Source organism: Ictalurus furcatus, chromosome 1, assembly GCF_023375685.1.
Source record: "Ictalurus furcatus strain D&B chromosome 1, Billie_1.0, whole genome shotgun sequence".
Classification (NCBI taxonomy): Eukaryota; Metazoa; Chordata; class Actinopteri; order Siluriformes; family Ictaluridae; genus Ictalurus; species Ictalurus furcatus.
The window spans coordinates 24,880,253-24,901,270 of NC_071255.1; the positions used below are offsets into that span (position 1 = coordinate 24,880,253).

The window sequence follows — 21,018 nt, forward strand, 5'->3', positions numbered from 1 at the left end:
CCACCCATCTTCACCACGTTCTACAGGGGCACCATAGAGAGTGTCTTAACCAGCTGCACCACTGTCTGTTTTGGGAACTGCATCTCTAATGTAACTCATGCAACATCTGTAAGCCCTCCAGCATTGTGAAGAATCCCTCACATCCCTCCCACAATCTATTTGCCCCTCTGCCATATGAAAGAAGTTTCTGCAGCATCTACTCAGGGACTAACAGACTATCCTCAGCTTCTATCCCCAGCTTCTATCCCCAGGCTGATAGACTCCTGAACACTGTGTGACATACACATCACCCTAGTATACAAGTAACACCCTCCACTCCAATGCGCAAACACTAAATCATTAATGATGGACATGTCACCATTCATTTATTGCACTGATGTTCTGTTTACATCACACAGACATTTTGATTATACTGACTAATTACAGCACTGCACTGTCACTTATACACCACTTCTCTCAGGTTACTATCACACCCATTACTGCACTGACACTTTATACTAAATTCCCATTCTTGTCACAGTTATGGACCTTATGGTTATTGTAATGTCTTACTGTCAAATAAAATAGCAGTAGCTTCATGTGCAATGAGAAGATGAGTAGGTAGGCTACAAAAGTAACTGGTCATACTCCATATGAATTTTACACTCCATATGAAAGTTAAAACCCTAATGCTGTTTAATGATGGAAGGGCAATGTGACAAAAATATCATACAACAATTCTGAAAAACAATTACACAATACTTATCACAACATATAGGTCTGTTCGCAATTTAACGCAATACAGTAGTGATATTTAATGTCTACATGTCACTTTGCGGCGAACTCGCAACTACAGTTCCCAGAGTGCAGCGCGAATGACAAACATGGCCAACGAGAACTATACTTCCCAGTCACGCACGCACTCTCATTCGCCGAAGTACTGATTGCGGACACCTGTACTCTATCATAGGTTATAAAGGGCCTCGTTAACATCAGAGCCTCGCAAAGTAAACGCTCAGAACTAACTTCTCTGTCGTTCACCAAGCCATTGTTCTCGTTTGGATTTTCCTGATTCTCAAACGTCTTACCTTGTTTCTTGACCACAATTACCTGCCCTGCCCAGTGTGGACTGTTCACCCGATCACCTGACTTGCTTCTGTCTTCCGCCTGACCCTCGCACTCTAGTTCGGTTCGCCTGCGCTTGCTTTCAAACAAGGTATCATAAGAGATTACTTCACCTACTATGGAGGTAGCGGGCACCCCAGAATGGCAATGCTATATCCTCGAACAGAACCGAGCGATAAATGTGCAGAAGGACCCGATATCGCGCTTAACCGAGCAAGTGTCTCGCGCGTGTCCATCCACGTCACCGCCTGTGCACATTCCGCTTCAAGCGCCAGCATACGGTCAGCCAGCGCCGGCTGCGCACATTCCACCACCGCTGCCTGTGCATATTCTACTACCAGCGCAGGTGTATGTTCAGCCAGCACTGGCTGTGCATGTTCCTGCCGCGCCGCCTGCGCACTTTCCGCCAGAGCCAGCAGCCACAGCCCAGCCCATTCAGCTCGGCCAGACCCGGCTTCGTGAGGAGGAGAGGGAGAGGCATCGTCATGAGTCTTGCTGCTTCTATTGCAGCGAGGGCACCCACACAGCGACCAACAGAGGGGAGTGCCGACAGCCGACCTTGTTGCCAAACGGTGAGTCCACTCTGAACACACATTTCACATGTATTCGTGTTACCTGTGAAAATAGAACATTCGGGGCGGCCTTTTGTGCTTTCACCTCGTCCACAAACGGTGAATCCACTCCGAACACACATTTCACATGTATTCGTGTTACCTGTGAAAATAGAACATTCAGGGTACCTTTTGTGCTTTCAGCGCTGATCAACTCAGGAGCGGCCGGGAACTTCATAGATCAGAAAACTGTGCAGGACCTCAGCCTTCCCGTGCGCCGCCTGCTCCAGCCACATCAGATCCAGTCCATAGATGGGTCTCCCATTGGGGGGGAATCATATCCCACTGTACACTGCCTCTAGTACTTCAAGTTAGTACCCTCCACGACGAAACCATAGTCCTGTATGTCACGGTCTCCGCCCGGCACCCCATGATTCTAGGCCTACCTTGGCTGGAGCTCCACAACCCCCAGGTCTCTTGGACAGACAAGCAAGTTACCCAATGGTCCCCGTACTGCCTGAGTAACTGCCTGAACATCCCCATGGTCCCTTTGGCTGCCATGACATTGGAGAGCCCCATGACTCTTGTTCCAGTCTCGGTTCATCCCGAATATTGGGACCTCAGCGAGGTATTCAGCAAGGAGAGAGCAAGCAGTTTACCACCACACCGTCCCTACAACTGCGCAATTGAGCTCCTTCCCGGAGCCAGCCCACCTCGAGGTCATGTATACCCTCTCTCCCAAGTGGAACAAAGGGCCATGGAGGAATATATTCAGGAGGCCCTCCAACAGGGGTACATTAGACCTTCCACGTCCCCCGTGTCCGCCGGGTTCTTCTTCGTTGAGAAGAAGGGGGGGGCCTACGACCGTGTATCGATTACCGGGGCCTAAACCAAGTGTCAGTCAAATACAGGTATCCCCTGCCACTGGTTCTTGCAGCTCTTGAACAGTTAAGATCCGCAACCATTTTTACGAAGCTGGACCTGCGCAGCACATACAATCTGGTCCGCATGCGGAAGGGGAATGAGTGGAAAACGGCGTTTAGCACCACCTCCGGGCACTATGAATACTTGGCCATGCCTTACGGGCCTGTTAATGCCCCCTCGGTGTACCAGAGACTAATTAATGACGTCCTGAGAGACATGTTGGGGAGGAACGTCATTACATACGTCGATGACATCCTGGTGTATTTGGCATCCCTAGAGGAGCATATCGGCCATGTCCGGCAGGTGTTGAACCGCCTACTGCAACATCAGCTTTACGTAAAGGCCGAGAAGTGTGAATTCCACCAACACACAATCTCCTTCCTGGGATACATCATCAGCCAGAAGGGGGTCACCATTTACCAGCGTAAGGTCCAAGCGGTGGTAGAATGGCCCACGCCCTGAACCGTCAGGGAGTTGCAACAGTTCCTTGGCTTCGCGAACTTTTACCGATGGTTCATTCACAGTTTCAGTACGATAGCACAACCCCTGACGTCCCTCTTGCGTGGCAAGCCCAGGCGGCTCGTTGGACCCCAGCCGCCCAAGAAGCACTGGACAAGCTCAAGAGGGCCTTAACCACGGCCCCCATCCTCAGGCACCCGGATCCCTCCAGACCCTTCGTCGTGGAGGTTGATGCCTCTGAAGCGGGGGTAGGGGCCATTCTCTCACAGAGGCTCGGAGATAAGCCCAAGCTGAACCCTGTGGCGTCAGCGGAACGCAATTATGATGTGGGGAACTGAGAACTCCTGGCAGTCAAACTGGCCCTGGAGGAGTGGAGGCACTGGCTGGAGGGTGCCACGCACCCGTTTGTTATCTATACCGACCATAAGAACCTTGAGTATCTGAGGATGGCCAAATGTCTCACGCCTCACCAGGCCCACTGGTCCCTGTTCTTCTCCAGGTTCCAGTTTACCTTGTCATATAGGCCAGGAGCGAAGAACACTAAGGCCGATGCTCTGTCACAAATCCACTGCCCTGAAAGCCGAGCGGACCATGGAGATTATATTCTGTCCCCCTCCTGTATTGTTAGCGCCATAGAGTGGACTCTGGACCAGGTCTTAGCACGCCTCCCCAGGTCACAAATCCCGGCAGCATGTCCTCCTAGCAAGCAATTTGTCCCGAAGCGATACCGACTTGGGCTCATCACCTGGGCCCACACGGCACTAGCGACGGGCCACCCGGGGATACATCGCACCCACCGACTACTGGCCGAGAAGTACTGGTGCCCCCACATGTCTAGGGAGGTACAGTGCGTAGTGTCCTCGTGTTCTACGTGTGCCCAGGCTAAGGTACCGTGTACTCTGCCAGCTGGTAAGCTTATGCCCTTACCTATCCCCGCACGCCCGTGGTCCCACCTGGCCCTAGACTTCATCACGGACTTGCCGGAGTCGAAGTCCCTGCGCCACATTCCACTGCCCGCCATCCCGTCTGCCTTTGCTATGGCTGAGTTCCAACATGTGTTCAGGTATTTCGGGATCCCGGAAGAGATCGTGAGTGATAGGGGGCCACAATTCACGTCAAGAGTCTGGGCCAGCTTCATGGAGAAGATGGGTGTCACCGTTAATCTCACCTCTGGTTACCACTCCCAGGCCAACGGACAGGTAGAACGGGCAAACCAAGAAGTCGCCAGATTCCTCCGAACCTTTTGTGCCACTAACCCGGAGGATTGGGGCCATTTCCTCCCATGGGCGGAGTCCGCACAGAGCACCCTTCGACACTCCGCAACACAGCTTACCCCCTTTCAGTGTGTCTTGGGCTACCAGCCGCCTTTATTTCCCTCGAATGCCAACCCCACCGACTCACCAGCAGTGGATGAATGGTTCCACCGGAGTGATCAGGTCTGGGAACGCACACATCAACATCCAGTGCAGGCCTCACGCACTGCCAAACGAAAGGCAGATCATCACTGGAGGGATCACCCCAATTACCAACCCAGGCACAGGGTGTGGCTTTCCACGTAGGACCTAAAACAGCCACTCCCGGGCAGGAAACTTAACCTCAAATATATCGGCCCCTTTTGAATCAAGGAACAAATTAATGAGATCACGTACTGGCTGGAATTGCCCAAGCATAGCCGCATCGCCCCGTCATTCCATGTCTCTCTCCTTAAGCCAGTTATACCGGGCCCCTTAGCCATGGCGGTGCCAGGTGACTCCCCACCAGAGCCGTTAGAAATTGACGGCCAGCCAGCCAGCCTACCGCCTCTATACCATCCTAAATTCCAAAGGTCGGAGCAGTAATCTCGAGTACCTGGTGGACTGGGAAGGATATGGCCCAGAGGAGCAGTGCTGGATCCCGTCCCAGGACATTCTGGACCCAAGCCTGTGCAGGGACTTCCATGCCACTCACCCAGCAAAACTGAGACCACGGAGGAGAGGGAGGCCTCGGAGGGATTCGGATCCCGGAGTGAGCCCTTTTGGGGGTGGGGGGGGTTCTGTCTACCACAAACATGGCCGACGAGAACTACACTTCCCAGTCACGCACGCGCTCACATTCGCCGGAGTACTGATTGCGGACACCTGTACTCTATCATAAGTTATAAAGCACCTCATACACATCAGAGCCTCGTGAAGTAAACGCTCAGAACTAACTTCTCTGTTGTTCACCAAGCCGTTGTTCTTGTTTGGATTTTCCCGATTCTCAAACGTCTTACCTTGTTTCTCGACCACGATTACCTGTCCTGCCCAGTGTGGACTGTTCGACCGATCGCCTCACTTGCTTCTGTCTTCCGTGTTTGTCTTCCGCCTGACCCTCACACTCTAGTTTGGTTTGCCCGCACTTGCTTCCAAACAAGGTATCATAACACTAGAAAAGTCAACTGGGCTATCATTTAAAATATCAATATTAAACTGTCATATCACCCAGCCAAACATGTCTGCAACACTGTTTAAATAAATCGCTTGGAGCAGAAACTGAAAATGTGAAAATAAAGTGTGGCTTATACAAGCCTTAATGGTCATTATAATGGCCAACTTAATCGTCCTGAGGATTGTGCACTTTAGTCTCGGTTTTATTCTCACAGACTCTTAGTGAAAACCCAATGTAGGTGGGTAAAGCATATAATGTAACTCTTAAGTTTTTAAAGCGTTCAGCATTCCATGATTGCTAGAAGTGTTTAAAAATCTTCTGGATTTAAATGTGGATTTAAATGCTGTTTAATGGTGCAAGAGTATTGTTTCTGCAAGACATGCATGATATTTATAAGGAAAAACACATTACAGAATCCCTTTGGCTGGTGTCTCTCTGACTACGTTTACATGGACAGAAGTAATCTAATTATTGACCTTACTATGAATAAGACAATATTGTGATTAAGGTGTTTGCATGAGTCGCTTTTAGAATACTCCTTTCATGTTCCCATTTTACATGTTATGGAACATAGAGCAATTAACATCACACGTCATTACGTCCCCACGCCACGCCGTCCGACGTTCCTTCCAGAATTTCACGTATCAACATACAGTTCGTCTTTGTTATGGTACTGTATACAGTTTTGGGTGTTTTTATTTTTAATTTTACGAAAGCTTAAAGTGCAGTTAATTATTTGTCATGCTATACGTGCAAACAAACGACAGCTTGAAGCCATGGGCTATGTCCGAAACCGTGTACTTACTTACTATATAGTAGCTGAGATACATGTATTTCGCCTAATATACAGCAGGTAAGAAAGGGGTTTCGAACGCAGCCGTGCTCTTTTGTTTTCCGTAAAACAGTTGAGCACTGCTGTGCGTGCGGTGAAAACCCCACACGACGTTAATAGTGTGATTAAGGTGTTTACATGTCTGTAATACACGTCAATAATGCGACTAAAACAGGAGTACTCCACATGTCTTAATTCAGTTTGTGTTTACTTCGGGTATGACTTTAATCAGATTAAGATAATAAAAAATTGCTGTTTACATGGTAGTTTCTTATTCAGAGTATTGTCTTAATCGGCTTAATATTGGATCGTTGTTGTCCACGTAATCGTACTGATTGAGGATACCCTAATCACACTCCTTTTTGTGTAAGGTCTTGTATAAACATCTCAGAAGTCAAAATGCACATGCATGACTTATTTCTGAACTTTTCCTCAGCTTTTAAAATCAGCCAGCAATATATTTTTGCTAAAAAATTGCTTATGTATTTGAAATATTGATGGAAATTTGTGGCATGGAATATAGACTAAATATTCTGGTCTCAGATTATGATGGTTAATGACAGTTTGTCAGAGCTGTGTTCCTCAATGGTTCTCATAAAGGCTGTGAATTCCCCGATATTGCTGATGACACACTGACCATCAGATAAATGGTCGTTAGTTAGATGTTGTGATTAGCTCTTCTTCCAACTCAATACATCCAAGCTTTCAAAAGATATGGTAATTGATTTCAGAAGGAAATCATCTCACCTCAACAGGCCTTTAAAATGGAATCATGTTTAATCATGGGTGCAATCAAAGTTTCCATAAAAACAAGAAGATGAAGTAAGCAAGTTAAAGGTAATATCTGACTTTTGTGCTAGTGCAAGAAACACGAAGGTGCAAATATACATTTATCCATAGCCGACATCGACTGTCGACATAGTAGAATTACACTTGAGTGCAATATTAAGTTCAGAGCTCCCGACAACAAAAACAAGCAACTTGAAGTACAATTCTGGGCAAGCTAATGAATTTGGTTAGCTAATGATTTTATGAATTTAACTCTAATGGCTGTTAAACCAAGAAAGGTTACTTATTGAATACCTGTGAGGCATCATCTAGGTAAAAGCCTTATTTTTAGTGCATTTATTCCTCTATACAGTCTTTATATACAGTATGTATACAAGGCAATTCCATCTGGCTGACACGGCAACCCCCACCACATAAATAGCTCCAGGAAGCACATGCATACAATCAACACACAGTTACATCTCATGAATGCCTGAGGGAAAAAGATCAAGTACAACCTCGCTAAAGCCTGAGACACTTCATCAAGTATCATACACTTATATAATATACTTTTACAACTAAATCAGTAAATACTAAAAAGCACCTTTCTCTCTCTCTCAACTGCCTTCTCAAATCTCAGAGAAAGAATGAGATTATGGTGGTTGTTTAAACTGTACATTTATGGGACTAATGTAATTGGATGATATTTAGAGAATAGATTTAGATATGCTCAGATATGCTCAAAGGGAAACAAAGATTCAGAAATCCCTTAAATCACTCACCACAAGGCATAAAAAAGTGACCGAGAGAAAAAAAAGAGAAGATTCTCCAAGACGACGCAAGCTAAAATAGCGTCAAAGAATTTAAAAGTTATACATGAGTGAATAGCAGGACTAAGTCTGTGGTTGGCAGGTCACATAAATAAACTCTATGACCCAAAATCATCCTTATTACAGAAGTGGATATGCAACAGCAATGGGAACAGACAGGTTTCATTCTGTGAGCTATGACAGTAACCACAGCCTTGATGATAGACTAGAACATGATCATTTACTAGCATATTTTAGTTAACCGGGTTCTTCTATCCTATGTAGGGAATAAAGCAGACAAGCTGAATGCATTAATGCATGAACTAATCAGTAGTTACCCAACATGTTTTTGTGAGATGATGATTAGTCTGAAATAATTAACTCTAAGCAATCTGTATAAAATAGAACTTTGCAAAAAAAAAAAAATCCTCTAGCTTCCTGAGGACACTGTCTAACTCTCAGGCAGTTAAGACATTTAAGCTGCAAGTGTGTCTGGTTTTTACCTGAACTGTTGTGGTGATTTCGGCAGCAAAGCCTCCAGTCACTGGAGCCTCATGACTGATCAGCAGCCGTCCCGTCTTCAACACAGACTATGAGAGAAGAAATAAAGGCACACAAAACATTACTTACTTATACCAGTTAATGAGTCACGCTAATGAATCAATCAAACTGATGCATTCCACAGCATTCCTGTCAATCCGACTGACCTTAGATGCCCTGGTAGAAAAATCATATTAAAATCAGATAATTTTTTTTAAAGTGCTTAAATTAACTCATTAAATGTGGAACATACAGACAAAAATAAAAGGCTGCTGACAAGTTTTACAGTCATGTAAAAAAAATAAGTACACCACATGAAAATTGTTGGCTGTTTTTTTTTTTTTACACACTTGGACAAGTAAACATTTGATCCTCTTTGAAACAGTGCCTATTAATAATGTTGATACACTACCAAATTACACATAAATGACATTTTGTAGTAATTTTCACAATTTAAATGAATAAAAAACAGATCAGTCATGTGGAAAAAGTAAGTACATCCCATACATTAATCACACCTTCAAATCCATAAAATTAGAAACAGGTGTTCAAGATTGGGTGTTAGTGATTCGAACCTGCTTAGGGAGTGCAGTTGGAACATGTCTTATTTACACCCCTCTCATATCTAGTGTCTGGTGTTCCCTTTGTTATTGAGGTGTGTGGTGTCATCATGCCAAGATCTAAAGAGTTCTGTAAGACCTTCAGAAAAAAGGTTGTGGATGCTTATGAGTCTGGCAAGGGATTTTAAAAGAGCTCCAAATTATCTGAAATACATTATTCCACTGTAAGGAAAATAATATACAAATGATGCAAATTTCAAACAACTGCCAATTTGTCCAGGACTGGCCGTCCCAGCAAATTCAGCCCAAGAGCAGACGGTCTGATGCAAAAAGAAGTCTCCAAGAACACTAGCAAATCCACTAAGAAATGGCTCAAAAAGAAGAAATGGAGGGTTATGGAATAGCCAATCAAAGCCCAGATTTGAATCCCACTGAAATGTTGTGGGGGGATTTGAAACAGGCAGCACATGCAAGAAAACCGTCAAACATCTTGCAACTGAAAGAATATTGCCAGCAAGCCTGGTGAACAATTATGCCTCTTGCCTACAAGACGTTATTTCTGCTAAAGGGGGCAACACTAGCTTCTGAGGCCAAGGGTGTACGTACTTTTTCCACAGAAGAATATTACATCTATTGATATTTCTGTTGAATAAATGACTGAAAAAGCTAATTTTCCTTGTGGTATATCAACTCTTTATATAACAGGCACTGTTTCAAAGATGATGAAATATGATCGAGGTTTACTTGTAGGTAAAAATAGTCAAAAATGTGTCAAAAAAGTCAACAATTTCCATGGGATGTACTTATTTTTTCACATGACTGTATATGGAAATCGTTTACTTTTGATATCTTGTGGCATTTTGATTAAATTCTATAATGGGTTTTAGAATAAATAAAGTTAGTATTATCAATTTGGCTTGTTAATCAGACTGGCAGCAGCTGAATTCCAATTTATATTTAATCTCAATAACAATTTGTTAAATAACAAGTTTCTTAGCCTTAATAATTTAAATATTAAATTAATATAATTTGAATATGTACAAGCTTAAATTAAATTAACAATAAGCAAAACATTTCACATGTGACTTATCCATGTGCTGAGTTTTCTCGCTACTAGATCTAGTGAGGACTTGGACACAAACAGTTACAAGCTCAGACCTGCAGGTTTCTATGACAACCTCAAGCTCTTTACCGGGAACCCACAATGCCTTATAATGACCACATTTCTCAGTGTTTAAATACAGATTGCAGATTTACTCAAACACACTGCGCTGCTCTTAGCCTGTTAAAAATAAACATGCAGCCACAGCTCTGAGCCCTTGACAAAGCAGCCACAGGATTAGTCGGAGCTGGAGATGTAGGAAAAGGGTCACCCTGCCACAAGTGAAACACAGCATCTGTCAGTTTGCACTTAGGAAGACAAGAGGTCAAACATCTCTGTGAGCAGGTGCTGCCTTTCCAGAAAGCCTTAATCATCAAAACAGGCAAGGTTTTAGAGTTTTTTAATTGCATTGATTAAAATCAGAACACAGTCTTTTCATTAGAAGGCTGCCATGTGACACACTCTAGACAAGCCACATCAGTTTGCACACGAACAGGGGTGGAGAAAAAACTAGGCGACACACTCCAAGTTTATTTGATAAGAAGCTATGCTACTTCTCCATGTTGTGTCCACTACGGATAATGATGTGATGGGAATGTAAAGTGTGGCCTGAATGCTGGTATTGTCTGATGAACACAGTGATCAAGGATGGCAGGCATCTCATCTCACTCAAGTGAAGCCCCACATTACTGCAGGAGGAAAAGACTCCAACCACAACATACCACAGTGCGCAAGGCTCTCCTGTCTCACATATACTTTAATGCCTTTCTTTCAGTCCTCCACCTTGCCAACACATCTCCACCTATATTGCTTTTGATTCTAAACATTTCTCACATAATTAAGCTGTATGATTGCTTAAGGGAAAAAAAATGAACTATGCTGTACTAAACCTATACTGCCTAATGTTGACAGTTTTGCATCAATTATTGCCACTCAAAGATTTTTACTCATTTTTGTAATTTTTGTAAAGGAGGGCATTAATCAGACATTCAACAAAGACACCAAACATAACACTGAAGGTGCTGCAAAGATCCACAGCAGAGATGGGAGCATCTGTCCAAAGGACCACTTTAAGCCGTTCACTCCAGAGAGCAGGGCTTTAGACTCATGTGGCAGACTCCCCAAAAACATGAAAGAAGGTTCTCTGGTCAGTTGAAACTAAAATTGAACTTTGTGGCCATCATGGGAAACGCTATGTGTGGCACAAACCTAACACTTCCCATCACCCCCGAGAAGACCATTCCCACAGTGAAGTATGGTGGTGGCAGCATCATGCTGTGTGGACACTTTTCATCATCAGGAACTGGAAAACTGGTCAGGATTGAAGGAAATATAGATAGCACTAAATACAGGGCAATTCTTGAAAAAAAAAACAACCTGTCAGTCTGCCAGAGATTTGAGACTGGGACGGACGTTTTCCCTCCAGTAGGACAATGAGCCTAAACATACTGCTGAAGCTACACTGGATTGGTTTAAAGGGAAATATTTAAACATCTTAGAATGGCCTAGTCAACGATCAGACCTAAATCCAATTGAGATTCTGTGGCATGAGTTGACTATTGCTGTACACCAACAAAACCCATCTAACTTTAAGGAGCTGGAACAGTTTTGCCTTGAAGAATGGGCAAACACCCCAGTGGCTAGAGGTGTTAAGCTAATAGAGACAAACCCCAAGGTCAGAGCATCTCCAAAATAGCAGGTCGTGTGGGGTGTACCTACCAAAAGTGGTCCAAGGAAGACAGGGTCATGGGCGCCCAAGGGTCTTTCTTTGACACGTACCACTCACCTAAATATTATTACACCCTTTAATGTCAACAATATTCCCTATTAGCAGTAGCCTCTTTCAGCAGGATAATCCGACCTGCTACACTGCAAAAATTGTTCAAGAATGGTTTGAGGAACATGACAAAGTGTTAAAGGTGTTGACTTGGCCTGATCTCCAGATCTCAATCCGATCGATCATGTGTGGGATGTGCTTAGAAAAAAGTCCAATCCATGGAGGCCCCACCGCGCAACTCACAGAATTGAAAGGATTTGCTGCTAACGTTTTGGTGCCACATACCACAGCACATCTATACAGGTCTTGTCGAGTCCATGCCTTGATGGTTCAGAGCTATTTTGGCAGCACAAGAGGGATCCTCACAATATAAGGCAGGTGTTTTTTTTAATGTTATGGCTCACTGATGTATATATATCTATATATATATACCCCCCCGCCTTTTTTTTAAATGCATCCTCAGAGCCAGGCTGAAAATACAGACAGAGGAACTTCCTTCCTATTTGGACAATGTCCTTGTACTTTTCATTTAATCAAAATGGCATTTGGTTTTAAACTAAGAAGGTGTTGTAGGGGTAAGAAGTGGTGTCATCAGCCATGAACTCACTACTATCTGTGCTAATCAGCCTCAAATGCTTTTCCATTGGCACCCTTTGAAATATGAATTGGAAATAATGAGTGCTCCCAAAAAATTGGATTTTGCAGTCTGGAATACAAATGTTTTAAACATTGAATGAATAGCAGTGCTTATGGTTGATGTGCACATGCACTTGGGGTGCGTAGTCCTGACAAGTGACTTGTATGACCCAATACAGGTGAGAATCCAGGAGGTTAAAAACCAGAATTTTACATACAGTATAGATATAAAGACTCTATGTACAAAAATGTGGGACAAAAAGTGCTTGCTTTACAGGTAACAATGTGAAATTTGTTTTGATTAGTGGCTGATTATTATTCTACAATAGTTCTAATAACACCAACAGCTAGTGTTGCTAAGATGAATATATGAAGCTTCTGTTCTGTTAGCTCTTCTTCCTCCAGTTTTGTCTGCCCTTAAAATCTTCCTAGGGACATGTACTTCTCAATATTCATATATCGGGCTAAAACGGTCTTTTAAGGTGTCTGTTTATTTAGTTTTTCTGAACATTTATTGTCCACTTTCTCTTAATGTGTTTCCCATACATGATTTAATGCAGCTCATTCAAGGTGAGTCAACAGATGTTTAAGTGAAAAGCAAAGGCAAAAATTCCTTTAAGATAATTTATGCAGGCAGCCTCTGGTGTGTAGCAATGTCTCCATTGTGCTAATGACCTGTGCAGATGGAGAAAGTCTAGGTACTGCAAGCTAGGCCAATCGGCCCCCAACATGGTGCTCTACTATGAAAATGCTCAGCCAAATCCACAGGCACATGGAAGCTAGGAACGCAAAGCACCCTGCAGGTTCCATCATTTGCAATCTGATATCATCTACTATCACAGTCCACTCCCCTTTCCACACACTACTATGTGAATAAACCTCTTGAGGTTTAAGAGCTGCCAAGGTTATGGGAGTGATCCTCAAGGTTCAGATGATACATAGTTTTATATTGACATAGCTAAACTGATGGCTGGGTGTGTTAGTTAGATTAGGAGGCTATACACTAATTAAAGAACAGTATCTCATTGTGAAGGAGAGGGGGGTTGGGACACAAATAGAAAGTTTTAATGATGACTAAATAATAGGTTATACTACAAACAGGATGTTATTCGTTATTAGAAGATGACTATCCAATTTGCTGACTAAGGAGCTGCCATACACAAACAAGTCAGTTGGTTTTGAAAAAACATTAATTATTTTCTCAGTTATTTATGTGCCATATATTCATAAATACAGTAGCTCCCCAGTTTAGGGGCAATAAGTAATGGAGCAAATTGGCCATAATGGAAACATTGCCATATTTAGTACTTTGCAAATCAGCTGAAATCCATTAAGTCTTGTCTTCAACCCATGGCCATCACAAGACTCTGGGTATCTTCCCCGACACACTTTATCTGTGATGTAGACATACTGCAGTTTGCAGAGTGGTTGATCAATTTCAGCTTTTTCTTCAATAACTGGAACTCAGTTCAACTAGGGGTACAGTTGGATGATTTTTTTGGCCCTGAAAAACTTTACTAGTATGCTTCTCATTCTATTGCGTTTTCAAGCATTTGGTTGAATCTGTGGTTAAGATTCTTCAGTAGAAGAATCCATACTGCTGCTACTGACAGCAGTCACATCATAAATAAAGATAAGTGAGACAGTTCCAGTGGCAGCTATCTTTATCCATGCCACCCTGATGATGAGGTGGTAAGCTTCGGATAATGATCAGTTCCTTGTTTTCTCCACACTTTCCTCTTTCCAGCTTTGTGGTACTGGCTTGTCTTCATCTCATCGGTCCATATGACTTCATAGAAAACTGTAAGCTGACCTTTCTATACTCGAGGCTCACCAGAGGCTTCTATCTTGTGGTCAACCATCTTAGGTCATGCTGGTATTTTCTTTCTCTTTATAGCCCTGACACATACATGCCTATATTCTGGATATGGTTCTTGCTCTGTTGAACAATTTCCCGTCATGAACAATTTCATTTTCGGTCATGCACTATTGCGGCCCTCCAGGGTTGTTTGCTATACATTCAATACTTGCTTCTGATTCATATGACAATCAGTTGTGATCTGCAAGACAAATATTTTGGCTACATCTGTAATTGACCCATTCTTATCATTTAGCCTCATAGACTACTCTACTTGCATTGACAGATGTATGATCCTCATTTTGGGAGACATCTTGGGACAGACCCAACTGAAGTGGCCAGCTGTTCAATTACATACAAACCCCTACCTGACTAACCCCCTTGACATTTAAATATACAAATAAAGCGTTTCACTGAGATGGGGTCCTTATCCATTTTCCCTTTGTGTCACTGCTGGAGTGTGAGCAGTTTTATGGTTAATCTTGACTGACAGCTAGGAATCTATGTGGGGTGGGCCCCAGGATCATCTCAGCCCAAAGCAACCCAAACACATTACTTAGATTCCTTTTAACATAAAGAATCCAGGACTGTAATTGCAATATTGCTGAACAGAAATCAACCTTTGATAGATATTAATACTTGACTGACAGAATCAGGTTAAGATCCAGCTGATCTTTTTTGTTTTGCTTTCTAATACTACTGCTGTGATTAGGAAAATTGGGTTGAAAAAAATTGATCATGGATCATGAACTACATAACTGGACTGTATACAAAGCAGGGTTCGGCCCATCTACCAAACACTTTGCTGCTATTTTTGTCACTAAATATGCTTCTTAATCTTTTCATAAATGGAATGTTTTATCCTAAAATGTTGACATGAAGAAATAAAAAAACACCTTAGTTTTAACCACCTTAGTGTGCGAATATATGTGTGTGTGGTTTGAGACATAGCAATTGCTTAATTAAAGCAATAACTAGCTGTAGGCCCACACTGCAACATAGCCACACAACTGTCAAATCTATTGTTTAGTTTGTTGACTTGTGCCTCATCTTCAATAAATCCTGCCAGAAACAGACACACCACAGCCTGAGACAAAACTGGGAGAATGTATAGTCTTCACACTGAAGAAAGTTTGTTCTCACTAGAGATCAGATGTCTGAAACATATATCCTCCGCACTCTGACTGAAATTACACTTAAATTGTATTGTGAGTAATCACAGCCAATGCTTCAGACAGTGAGTTTATAGAAGCATGTGCTGAGCATTATGAGCAGCATTTCTCTCTCCACTGCCCAACAGTCCATATTTGCATCTGGTCATTGTGTGTAGTCTTATGAAAAGTCCAGCGTTTATAGCAAGAGCACCATCAGCAGCCAGTGCAGTTAGCCAACTGTTTATTTACTTCTGGATTCTCTACATCACTGCTGTCCAACTTACTAACTTTAGTGACAGTCTGACCCAAGTGACTCTGGATGATGAATAAAGAGAGGAGGGTTTTTTTTGGACTCACTGCTCACACACTTTTCTCCCTCTCTTGCTCACATACAAACAATTCTGGTTATCTATGATTTTTTTAATCACATTAGCAGGAGGTAGTTCTAAACATATAAATTTTGGGCAGTTCCATATATCTATTGGTACTGCAATGGGAGTAGAGTTCTAAGAAGCAGGGATTAGGGTGTGGTTTAGTAGACTTTTTTATACTCCTGAGAAGTGGCCTGTCAAGCAGGGAGAACCTAGGCAAACATCATGATGTAAATTGACCATAGGCACTGTGAGACAGTCACAAGTTCTAATCTATGAGAAGCACTGGACAGTAACTATGCACACATGCTACTCAAAACAGTCCACAGCAGTAAATGCACACATACAGAAGGACAAATTAAAGGAACAAAATGTGTGTTAGTAAGGTGTTGGGCTAACACAAGCCGACAAAACTTCAAAGCTGTGCATAGTGCGCATATATATTTGGGTTCGAAAATGTAAACTTTTCTAGTGTCTACATACGAACTAAGACAACAGCAGCTTTCTTTTCAAAGTGTCTAGTGGTTTCTGTAGAACCCTATATATATGCGTCCAGTTTCAACTGCAATGGGCTTGACTCTGCTGTTTTAATGAGTCTGCACTGACCAGCACAGGAGAGTTAACAACATTCTGAATCACTTTCTAATCACGGTTACCATTAAAATGATTTGTAAATTATTCTGTTCAAGCCTTTTCTTGTGGCCAAAAAGTGCCTCTTTTGGAAAAACTGCCATTTCAGACTATTTTCGAACAAACTTATTTGGTGGCATCAGTAAAAAAATATAGGTAACTGATGTTAACTATATAGTTGCCTAAGGTTAGTTAAGTCGAACATACATCAATAGATTAAATTTCACGGAAATAAGTTCAAAACCTTCTATATTTAATTTGACAAAAAATGAGGCAGCATCTTTCAATTGAGAAAATCACTTCAGTTAAGAATTCACATTGAAAATGTCAAAACGTTGGCAGGTCTGCCCTTGTTCAACAATGGATCACTGGTCCGTGTTTGTGGTGTACCCAGTCACCAATTATGCACATGTCTGAGTGTGTTCAACAACGAAACTCAAAATGTTTTAAGAAGATGTATGAGTATGAGGGGACATCAAGATTTAGAGAGAGAGGGAGGCAAGAGAATGGAGAGTAGCAGGAGGTCAGTGCGAGTGGTCAGCGGGGTTAATGTCCTCTGTGCCCTCCTCCACTGTGCCAGAGGCCTTTACTGCTCACTGGGCTACAGGCTGTGATTAGACCAGCCGCTTGCACAAGGGGAATGTCATGTTTACAGCCATTCCCACACACACCCAACATAATGAGAGTCACTCTCTGCCTACGCTTGCCACAACACTATGCCAGGACAGGCAGCAGACGTTCACTAGCTCAGTATGTGTACGTGTACACACATACACTCACGTTAACTCAAAAACCACAGCCTGAGCAGCACCAGGTCAGAAAAGGGACAATGCTTTGTTCATTCCTTAAGACAAAATGTACTAGAACTGCTCATAATGTCTCTGGTAATGTTTCAAAAGGAGATCATATAATGAGCATATAATAAGGTTTATAGTAAGCCTTAAGCTAGTTAGAGCTGGGCAGCGCAGTATCGTTATAATCCAGACTTTAAGCACTGAACTTGACCAAAGCATCAGGGCCTTGTCCACAGTACCATTCATCAAAACCATGACAGGAAGTGAATACTGAAAAATCTTGCTGCCTGCATGGAGTCGGCTTGGCCACAGAATATTGTCTATGAGCGGCCCGTGTGTCTTTAATTGAAGAGCCACCACATGATCATAACTCACATAGCACTATGTGATCTCCATGACAAATACAGTCTGGTGCAGCCAACTTCTTATTCAGCCCTTTCAAGTGGGAGGGCTTGCATAGTGCTCAGAGTGAGAGGTGGACTAAATCAAAGCAGAGTGTGCACAGGCTTGCTCTCACCATCATGCACACACACAAACGCACACACACAAACACACCCAAACAGACACATTTCCAGTCCTGATCCAAGAGTTAGACCTAGATGCTAAGAAGCATGCTTGACCGAGGGGATCTGAGCCAGAAACCACTATAAACATCCCATAAGGTCCCACTGAATTCAATTCAAGGCAGTTAAAGACTGCCCTACCTTTAGCACTAACACCATATCACAACCCACTAGTTTAAAGACATGCGAAGGAAAGGAAGCCTTTAAACATACACTATAAAACATTCCCCTGTCCATGACAGGAGCAACAATGGGAAGTTTCCCTGCTTGCTTTTTTCCCCGAGTCAGGCCACAATGGTATTCAAACACTATTTCAAGATGTGGTCAATGATTTTTAAGTCTGAACACTCTTTTAAATATTTGGCAAAGTTCTCTTCACATTCTGGCAGCTTCGATATAATATCTGCTCAGAAGAAACACACCGGTGTCTGTGGCGTCCCAGGTGCTGTAAATCGTAGAAAAAAAAACAAATGATCTGAACAGGAAGCGGTCTCTACTCACCTTTATTTTGTCAGTTCAGAAAAAAAATCTCCACCTCTACTAGCACACAGGCATTCAAGAGGCAGGTGTTTCAGTTGTGTGATTTTGGAGCGAAGGCAAAAGAGCTAGTGTCAGATAACCTCCAACAACTAATCACTAAAAGAGCCACCATGCACATGTGAATTTAACATATGCAAGGGGTTGCATAGACCAGTCGACTATTTTATTCATTAGTCGCCAGCTATTTGGTGTGGTAGAAAACACATTGAGGCAGACAGTACAGAGATTAAGCCAATTCTACAGTCAACAGCACAGGACTACACTGGGATAAGGTCTATTTAATTAAATGCATTTTCTTTTACTTTAGTGGACCATTACCACTTGCATGGTGTGGAGTGGTGCACATGAGACTGTTGTCTTTTAAAGCTAAATAAAATGTAAGAAATATCCTTGCACCAGGGCATAATGAAATCTGCTGTGACCAGCACTGTCTGAAAGTGTGCTTTTTGTGCCGTGCCAGCACGTCACTATCTGATCCCACTCAGCTAGTTCAGAGTGGTGCATGCCAACTCAAAAAGGGCCAAACCAGACTCTTTTTCTGGATGCTCCTGAGGCCGGAATTGAAAATGGTGGAAAAACCTCCCAGATGCTGCTGCAGAAATTGGATCCTCCGTTTCTCGTTCAGCTATTACAATCTTCTATGCTACGCTGTGTGCTCTTAATTTTAGAATCAGCGTTTTCAGCTGAGCTGCCAGCTTGCTAACGAGTGCATTTTATGAATTAGTACTTCCTGAAATAGTGTAATATGATACAAAGATTTATTATATTGCACATTTATTACACAGATTTATTTACATTCATCGTTAACAGTGTAGCTTAAGGAAACTGGAAATGTAGCCCGTGTATGGATGTTAAGTGAAGAGAGATTTAAATAAATAAAACTGCATAAATAAAACACCATAAAAATAAACACAGTTGTCCTGAAACAGTTGTTTAATTATGGAAACAATGACTAGTCTACCATGTTTTTTAATTACTGATTTAAAATTACCTGCTTTAATATTGGTTGTCAATAATGGTTGAAACAGTCTTGCACTGAGCATGTACATTTAACAGGTTATGCGAAAGTCATCCGAACTACTTGCCTGCACATGTGAATTTAACACATTTACCTACTGCCTCAGATATTGCTTCTGTCCGTTGTTTTTGGGTACATTTTTGTGGCATCTGTCACTATGAGTGCACACTCAGTAGAAGAAAAAAAGGATAATTTATAGTGACTACGCAACTCTGCTGTTTCTTTCTGCCGTTCTCTCTAAATGATTTACAGCATTCTGGGAAATATCAGCTAACAATTAGATCTGCTTTGTCTCTCAGGGGCAAATGAGGACAGTATGAAGAGAAGTACAAAACACACACTCATACACACACGCCATCAAAGTCTGAAATGTCTGATCCTTGTTTTGCACACTCTTCAGATGCTACCTCCAGAGGGTTTGGATGGGGGCCATGAAGGATACTTTTAGCTCTGGGTTCTGATGTATGACCTGGAGCACAGTTCAGTCAGCCCATGATTACACCAGTGCACGTCCAAGACAGCAGGACCAACATAGGATGCACTCTATTCACCATAGCTGAAATGGAGCCTCTCTTCATCTGCCGCCTTTCCAAAATGAGACAGAACGATCCCCCATGCATAATACACATTATGCTGCTTGGCATTAAGCTTGCAGTGATGTGCTAATGAATCACGTCACCACAAAAATAATAGACTCTAGGCTTTCCAGAGGGACCCTGCTATCTGCCTCAATGGTGACCTCGATGATCTCAATCTGTCCAAAGCACTGTCCAAAACCACAACCACCATGAGTGGAAAACAGCAAATGAAGCAGTACATTTACTCAATAGCCACACAATATAGTGTCCAGATTTCGCCTGTCACTCTCGTGTATGCACGCACACGCATGCGTACAAACTTCATATGAAGAATGTATGATTTATAATGAATGTATGATTTATGTTGATTTATGTTGTTCTGCTCTTGTTGGCTCTGGTAAAATTTCATGGCTCAAGGAAAGAATGGCTCCCAAGAAATGGCTTGATCAGAGAGCGTGTGTGTGCATTTCAATGCGCACATGTTGGAGAAACTAAGAGCAATAACTGAGTAGCAAAGAATAGGTGGGCACAGTAGTCAGTGAGGCCTTGAAGAAAACAATGAAATAAGTAACCACTTCTCTCTTTTATGAGTCTGTGTGAACCATCTGCTCACTTCAAACTGGTGACACGGAGACACAGAGAAAAATTCTAGAAATCTCACGAGTGCCGAACAGAGGAATGTGAGCGCTGGCCGAAGCTGCGGGAGTGAATGGAAAAGCAGATCTGATGAGAGGAATGAGGGAGGGAGAAAAAGTGTGGCAGAAAGCTCAAAGCATGTGAGCTTATTGTGAGAGTAAGTGCACAGAAGACTGATGCAAGTGAAAAATGAACAACAAAATATGGAGGAAAGGGATGACAATTAAAAATAATCATTATTATTATTATTTGAAAAATACATCACCACCATCAGACACGTTGTAAAAACATTTAAGTGCTTTACAAAGCAATGAGAACAGTTTAAAATATTAAAAGAAATAAATGAAGATAGAAGAAAAGAAAAAAATTTGAGAACTTAAATAAATAAGAAAAAACCTATTAAATAAA

General features: G+C 42.5%; 1 protein-coding gene across 2 annotated transcripts in view; it reads right to left on the minus strand.

The window, feature by feature from the left end:
* Positions 1-21,018, minus strand: part of bckdhb (branched chain keto acid dehydrogenase E1 subunit beta) — a 58,513-nt gene that overhangs the window by 9,439 nt on the left and 28,056 nt on the right. For both annotated transcript variants that reach the window (XM_053633702.1, XM_053633693.1), the window contains exon 9: positions 8,357-8,443. In XM_053633702.1, coding sequence (XP_053489677.1) covers positions 8,357-8,443 — 87 coding nt within the window. The remainder of the gene's footprint in view (positions 1-8,356; positions 8,444-21,018) is intronic.